General features: G+C 36.5%; 1 protein-coding gene across 1 annotated transcript; it reads right to left on the bottom strand.

The window, feature by feature from the left end:
- Positions 1–2,666: 2,666 nt before the first annotated feature.
- TCEB1 (transcription elongation factor B (SIII), polypeptide 1 (15kDa, elongin C)) lies at positions 2,667–8,012 on the bottom strand. Its single transcript, XM_010284772.1, has 3 exons — positions 7,948–8,012; positions 5,662–5,805; positions 2,667–3,102 (listed from the first exon to the last, which is right to left on the bottom strand). Exons 1-3 carry the CDS (start codon positions 7,949–7,951, stop codon positions 2,912–2,914), a joined length of 339 nt encoding a protein of 112 aa, XP_010283074.1. The 5' UTR covers positions 7,952–8,012; the 3' UTR covers positions 2,667–2,911.
- Positions 8,013–8,293: the final 281 nt, after the last annotated feature.

The following is an 8,293-nucleotide window of genomic DNA, read 5'->3' as shown; positions in this document are numbered from 1 at the left end:
AGCAGCTTATACTCAAACCATGAAAAACCATAACCCAGCAGGACTTTTCTCATTGCTTACAGGTAGTAAATAATTTGCAAATTTTTATGGCTAAATCAGTGGTTCGGTTTGAAATTAAAACCATCAGATACAGGACTAGCTTACTAAGGAAAAAGGAGTAGTAGGCGACACACTAAGTCTTCAAAATATCCTCTTCAAGGCTGTGAAATACCATCCTTTTTTATTACTTGGTTACTTCATTTATAAGAAAGGGAATACTTGCAATTTGGAGGAGCATAGATACCTAAACACTTAAAATCTATGAAACTCTTCAACTATGATAAAAACCCTTGAATTTTATACATGCTGGTTTACCACCTATTACCTAAATACTAATTATATTAGCAATTTGCTCACCACATAGCCATGAAAACTATGATTTTACATATGAATACTTGCTCTGAGAAGTCATAAATCAACAGAAACACAGGTTTACAAATTTTCAATTTTGAAATTTATTTAGAACTCAGGGGTTAAGTGTGATAAGTTTCCAATTGTCTGATATAGCATACCCATGTCACTATCACGGAAATTGCACTAATTCCCTCTGCCCCCCTCCCTCCTAGAAATCTGCAGGTTAGTTTTCTTAACAGCCGGTGGTTTTGCAAATAGTGCGCTCTAGGACACTACTGCCTTTCCTGAGTGTTCAAAGGTACTGTATGATACATTAAGCTGAAGGAAAACCAACAAAATTATCATTCAGAACTAAACCAGCTATTTTACCTTACTGCTGAAGTACAGAATCATGAAATGCAATGTATTTTAACAGGAGATTGCTTTGGAATGCTTAAAAAGGGGCGGGGGAACACCTTTTAAAAAAAATTACATCCTTTTTACTGTTTTAAACTAAATTATTTTTAACTTCAAGTCATTAACCTCAAGACCATTAAAAATGCCCAAAGAACTTAAGACTTGCTCAGACTGAAATGTAGTTGGGACTAAAATACCCATGTTGGTATTCCTTGACCTTTTAGGGTATTCCTAGTGGCTCTAACAAAAGCAGCATAACAGGGTATCTCTGGTTTGTGTTTATCTTTTTAATGCTCTTGAAAGAGAGTTACTAACAGCACTGACCAGAGTGCTTAGACACAGGATTTCAGACAATTGCCTTGCAATGCACTTCAGCTTTATCGTGCAAAACCAATCTAGTCATAAACATCCCCACATTAAACACAATAAATTGTGCCAAAGTATGTGATATGAATAAATGTCAGCTAATCTATCAACACGTTGACAAATGTCAGCTTGTCTGTCAGGCATTGTTCAAGCCCAGAGTAAAACTTCATTTGTCAGAACTGAACTCCTCCATGGGCAGACTGCATAGTCTATGTAAGTTACCAGCTTTTGTCCAGAAAAATCTCTTCAAAGATGTACTTACACTGGCAAATAGGTTTAGATCAGTTTCATCCCCCTAAATTCACCATTAGTTAACACATCAATAAAGAGGTCCCACCATCTGTCAGTGGGATTTTTCCATGAAAGACCACAACCATTTCTTGATCCAAACAAAGCTGAAGCAGTGGCAGCTGATGGAAGTGCTAGCTACATTGTTCTTGCATCATTTTTCGTGATGCACTAGATTTATTCTCAGTTATAGATGATTTTGTCAGAAGGGTTCTTCAAGCTGCGGCTGAACAAAAAGCAACTTCTTGTCTCAAGTTTAATTTTTTTTTCCTTTACGGAAACTTGTTTTGAACAAAGAACTGGTAGTATAGGCAATTACCATCAGGAACTACCAAGAAGATGATGCGTTCCACTCTAGTATTATGTCAGTGGCTTGCCAATCCTTTTCCCCTAAAATATTTGTAAAAACACTGGAAATATCTATGAAATTTATAAAACAGCTCCTTAAACATCTGCTTAATGCCCTTTCCCTCAAATATAAAAGACCTCCACATTTCAGGGTCTTTTTCTGTGGATGCTAGGAAGAGCTTGAGGAAGAGGTAAAAGATAGGATAACTGCTATCTTTTCAGTTGCTATGTTACAAAATTTAAATGATTACTACTCTAAAGATTAAATACAGACTTTACATAACCAATCACAACAATGGAAATAAACCATAACTGAAACCATATAAAAATCCATATCAGGTCAAGTGACAGTACATTAAGAATAGCCTTATATGTTATACAGAAGATAATATACACAGACTGTAACAGTTATTTTTCCCCTTAAAAGCCACTGTCTGTAGGATCACAATCTTACTGTACAGACAAGTGACTGAATATTTGTAATTATTATAAGGGAAAATTTAGGTTCTAAAAGAAAATGTATCAAGTACACCTTTACGCATGTCTATGCTATGATTTAAATTAAAAGCCTTAAGCATTCTCCTACATACTCCATTTTCAACCAAAATGGAGTATCACTGTCAGTATACAAACCTCAGAGAGGGCACTTCTAATCTAGTTAGTAGGACTACGCTAAAGGACAGCTGCCTTACAAAGGAGATTAAGTTCAGATGTTTAGAAACTTTAACAATAAGAGAAAGTTAGAAACCCTAAACAGCTACTCATATTTAACTATAATAACCTTTTAGAGAGCATTAGACTAAACTCCAATATTTTCTGTGGTCATTGTATTAAAAGAAGGTTCTACCACACCTAAAGGATAAGGCATAGCCATCTACTAATTGGCATATCTGTTTATTTGTCTCAGTTTCTGAAAAGGTCCTTATTTGTGTAAGCAGCAAAACAAACTTCAACTGAATGATTGCTATATGCAAAAGGACTGAAGGCAATTGCCTCTGCAGTGAACTTTACAGTTCTCAACAGCACACACGCAACATGCTATCTGAAAAAAGTTACTAACTGAACTACATGTATTAAATACTGAAAAAAGTTTTACATTTTTTATTATAATTTATTTTATTTAACAATCTAAGAAGTTTGCAGCCATCAGAAGTTCCAGTGCAATTTCAGGTGCAATTGGGAATTCAGGAATCTCCGTAGAGCTGTTAGTATAGCGGACCTTGTAGGTGAAATACATGCATACTTTGGATAGGACATGGGATGGGATCTCTCTAAAATTCACCTCATTTGTTTCATTTTCTGCAAACTGTCCTGTAGAAAAAAAAACAACGAAACAAACACCAAACCAAAAATCAGAATCTCAATTCACTGCAAAATGGAATGTTTTACCACACTAATACAACACATTCTAAATAGATTCGCAGAAGTTCCATATTGCTGGGTATTAGATTCTTCAATGTAAAGCTGGATGGGCCACATTCACAGACCTCAATATTAGGGTCACTTGCATGACAACATGTTTATTTTGGCTACAGCCTACTAACAATATTCTGAACAACTACATCAGAAATTTAGGTTTAATTCTGATGCTTGCTCGATAGGTGCTCTAAAATTGTAGTGTGCTCAGCTCTAAAGGTCACAGTAACAACGTTTACAAAAAAACCCCACAACCAACAAACCACCAACAGAAGCATCAATCCAAATTTCTAGCTCTCTTACCCAAGCAAAAAAAATGGTTTATAGATGTTCTATATCTGCACATGCACACTTATTAGTAGCCCCTTCTGTAATCCCACTAGCTTTGAATTTCTCAGAGAGTTTCAGGCAAATTTGATAGAGGGTTGAAACCTCAAAGATGCATTAACTTGGTAAGCTGTGAAACAGGCAGGCAGGAGGGATGGGGAAGCCCTAGTTGTACTGGAGGAAAGGTTACATAAAGGATAAAGTACAAGTTTATCCTTATTAGACATTGAGGAATTTATCCAAAGCTCAAATCTCAAAACACAAGTGTATTTGAAATTAGCTTTCTTTAGTGCCTGTGAGGATGGAACTTGGATGATATGAAGTCATTCTGTAGTTAGTCTCACAGCCTTTCTACTGTTATCTTTCTCCCTCTCTTCCTCATCTCTCTAGACTTTCAACTCATTAAGCTGAAAGACAATATAAAACACACTAACATGTACTCCATATTTATGGGAGACCTAGCAAGGTTTGGTTCCCACTATTTCTATAGAAATCCTCTTCTAACTACAAAGCAGAGCTATTTACTAATGTCTATACACATTTGTGTAGAAATACCTGCATGCACTGAAGCTAATCTGTCTTGAATTCTAGCACAGGAACAGTAGGAAGCAACAGGAGAAACGCTAGCATATTAGCAATGTCACAGTACTGAAATAGAGAACACTTACACATCAGTAAAATTATGACCTACTGAAGTAGACAGCAAGAGTACTTTTCTTTTTGAACCCATTTATCTTGCTAGTTTTTATACAAAATGTTACTGAATGCTGACTCCTTAGCCCTCTAAGCAGGCTACTTCACCTTTTACGTCTTCACTTTGTGGAACAAATGCAGAGCAGGTCTTGTAACTACTCTTACATGTCTGGGAGTGACATGGAGTGGATCAGACACCACAGATCTGCTACATTTTTCAAATGCAGCCATTACAATGGTATTTAGCAGAATATTAAGCTATTTTAATTGCTCAGCTTGCCCAACTATTACTAAGTAATTTAAAAATATATTAAGCAAATGGATCTCTCCACTAATCCCCCTCACCAGAATTGAAAAGACAATATAAGAATAACCATATTCAGACCAGAGTTCCATGTAGCCTTCTGCTCATCACTCGACCAAAGGTTGAGGGTACAGAAGAGGGAAAGCACACATGTTAACTTCTCCTTGTTTGCTCCTCCACCCTTTCAGTCTTCAAGGATTAGTTCAGACACTTCTTAGCACAAAGGTAGTCTCATATATTCAGTAACACATAAGGTCCTTTCCTCCTCTAAGTTTATCAACCCTCCTCTCAAACTTAAGATCACTTTTTTCATTAAGCTCAGGAACTCCTTGCCATAGGATCTTGTAAATATGTTGTAGCCTAAACCACAGCAGGCAGCTAGAGCACCACACAGATGCTTGCTCACTTCCCCCACAGTGGGATAATGGAAGAGGAAAGGAAGAGTAAAACCAAGAAAACTCATGGGTTGAGATAAAAAAATTGTTTAATAAGTGAAAGACAAGTGGAAGAAGAGAAAGAAAACCAAATAAAACTGATGCGAAGGTAATCACTCACCACCTCCCATGGGTAGCCTGATGCCCAGCCAGTTCCCAACCAAAAGGTGGCTAACCTCCCTAAGACCCCCTCTCCTTTTTTACTTCTCAGCATGACATTACATGGCATGGAATAGCTCTTTGGTTAGTTCGGGTCACCTGCCTAGTTGCGTTCCATTCCAACGTCTTGTATGCACCCCTGTCTATTCACCGGGTGAGGGGCAAGAGTGAGAAACAGAGAAGACCTTGACACTGTACTGTGCAAACAACTGTTCAGCAACAGCTAAAACACTGGTGTACTACCAGCCATTACCATTGTTTTGGTCACAAATCTAAAACACAGAACCGTATGACCCGCTATGAAGAAAGTGAACTCCATCCCAGCCACCCCAGCAAAGAATACTAAAAGTTCCACTATGGAGATGGCAATGAAGAACTACCAACTCTTTTTTTGTTTTGAACTTGACTACTACATGTTTCATGTAATATCCTCAAGTTCTCATAACACAGGAAACTAGTAGTACTAATACTGTAAGATCGCTAACCATCCAAAAATGAAAACAAAGGACATGACAGTACTAAATCTTTTGTACTTACCTGGTCCACTCAACATAGCTTTTATTGTTCCTGATGTTAATGCATGCTCTCTTTTTACAATGAACTCATGGCCATCGGAGGATATTAACTTCACATACATAGCATCTGGGCCCTCACACCCACCGTATGTTTTCTCTTCTCCATCTATAATGGAAAACAGATAAATAGTTTCAGAACACAATGACTGATTCACATCACTAAGAATGCAAGCTGCAGTCTCTTCTATGACTAGGTTTGCAGACAGAAGAACCCAATACAACCAGAAATGAGACAGAAGCATTTTGCATATTTGAAGACAACTTCTCTGAAGCGCTCAGCAATCTGTTTTAAAGTAAGAATTTGAAAAAGTAAGAATTTTTTAATTAACATGTGTCTTCTCTCATTTGTCCATCACCAAATTCTGACACTATTTCTAAAATCTATGTAGGGATGAAATTTTCCTTTAGACATTCACAGGTGAATTGAACATCCTATTGCTTTCTTCCATAAGGCTACTGTCATGTTTATCATACTAGTACTCACTATGAGTTAGCTAAATACATATCTAATATTTAAAAATACAGACAGCAAGGAAAAAAGAGCTTTCTGAAGCACAGGTAAGAATAAAAGCGGTCAGTATTCCTGTACTGAAGAAATGACATGAAATAGGATTCCTCCCCACTGCCCAGGCAGACCCAGAACCATACAGTGTTAGTGCACACCCCTGTTATGACCTTTGGTGGAAGACAGGGAAAGTGCAAAAGCACAAAACCAAAGGAAATTTGGAAAATTCTCCCCACAGCAATTTTCAGTGTTTTTTCCATTTCCCTTCTCCCTTCTGTCTCACTATATACTCGCTCTCTACTTTGTTTCTCCATAACCCTTATCCTCCTTCTCTTTGCTCATTCATTTATTATCTCCTAACATCACTACCTTTGAAAAAAAAAAAAACAACATTACTGTTGCCACCACTGCACTGTTCATGCTGTGTAGTCTTAATGTTTTCCCCATCTTGTCTATTTAGGCAGCACACATGCTCTCTGGGGTAGGAATCACTGACTCCTTTGTGCCTCTATAATGCTCAGCACTATAGGACACCATCACACCAAGGAGACTGTCTCTGCAGTTGGTCTTTGTAATGTGTAAACTCTTAAGTAATAAAGACTGCAGTAATATTAAAATATTGGGGGGGGGGGGGTAGAGTATAAAACCCCCCGACCCCACTAAATACACAATCCCTATCAAATTACAACTGGAAAGTTAATGCCTTCTTTCAAATACTGTATCTTCTGAGAGACTAATACAGCAAGTATTGCTAGAATTCCATTAAAATATACTTGAATTTGACACTGCACATAAAACTTGATTTTCAGAACAGTATTAATCTTGACAGAAAGTTAAAAATTAAAGTTTTGGAAGTTCTTCCAGACTGGAAAAGTACAACAGAATAGATCTGTATACTTGTAGAAAAGTAATATACTACCAGTATTTCATGACGATATGCAGAACTATAGAAAACAAAACAGATATAGACTACAAACTTGACATTAGATTGTTAGTGTTGTTTCTCCTTCTGATAAAACAAAGAATAGAAATTATATTAATTATATTGAAAAAGTACCTTGCATTGTATCTAGCGTTATAGCAAACACAATGTTCCCCCAATCAAGTAAATTGCTTTGTGAATTTGAAGTTAAAATTGAATTACCATGTAGTTACTGCCAACTTTAATAAAGTACTGCCAGTGCCAAACATGCTAGAAATACATTCACAAAAAGTATAGATAAACGCAGAATCTGTGCAATCATGTTTCATTAACTGGTCATATGTAGCGGCAGATGCAACAGTTTCAGGCATTTAGTCAGATCACATACACAATGTAATTGATCAGAAATCAGTCCTTATTATGATCTCTTAACTAGAATTCAACAGGCTGAGCTTCATTAACAAACAAACAAAAATATTTAAAACAGTACATAGCGAAATTTTATTGTTCACTATCTAAAAGTTTAGTGCTATAAAAGCCTAAAGGCATCCTATTTTAGCATGTACATTTTCAGCACTATGCATATTAAGCAAGTGAAATTTATTGTTAAATAGATGCACTCTGAACAAGTCTTCGACAAATGAACAGTCACTTGAAAAAATCCTCCTGAAAAACATTTGCAGGAAGTTCCATTAACTTTTGAGGCTACAAGAGTGACAAGATCAACATTTAAAATCTTACAATCTACCTCCTCTACCGATGTAAGAGAGAAAATGCTTCACATTATAGGAAACAGAAAAAACCCCCTAAGATGAACTTACCCATTCTCTTCTTATAAAAAAAATTTGTTTCTTTTCAACAGCAGCTTTTGCAATAGGAGCGTCTGAAAAAACACAAGTGGCAATATTTTCAGTCAGTAGCACAATTTCTTAAGCCAGCTTTAGTTATTAGACTTTATATTATCATAAACACTCTTCAGAAATGAGTATGATGATACACAGCATGCAACGTTGATAAGCATTACGTTCTGAAAACATCAAGTTTTGAAACTTATCTTTGCTGTCCAGAGATCCCTACCACATTAAAGAATCTCTAAATTTTAGCTTAATTTGTGAAGAAGTTGTTCCCCTAAGCTTTTTGAAGACCCTTGACTATAAAATCAGACTT

This window comes from Phaethon lepturus, unplaced genomic scaffold (assembly GCF_000687285.1).
Source record: "Phaethon lepturus isolate BGI_N335 unplaced genomic scaffold, ASM68728v1 scaffold52473, whole genome shotgun sequence".
NCBI classification, from domain to species: Eukaryota; Metazoa; Chordata; class Aves; order Phaethontiformes; family Phaethontidae; genus Phaethon; species Phaethon lepturus.
The sequence above is the reverse complement of the archived record's forward strand: the minus strand, read 5'-3'. Positions and strand labels throughout refer to the sequence as shown.

What these genes read in the sequence shown, in the direction of transcription:
- TCEB1 (XM_010284772.1), bottom strand. An exon ending in AGCTATGTTGAGTGGACCAG is followed by an intron (nt 3,103 to 5,661) that starts GTAAGTACAAAA and finishes TTTTTTCTACAG; the next exon opens with GACAGTTTGCAGAAAATGAA.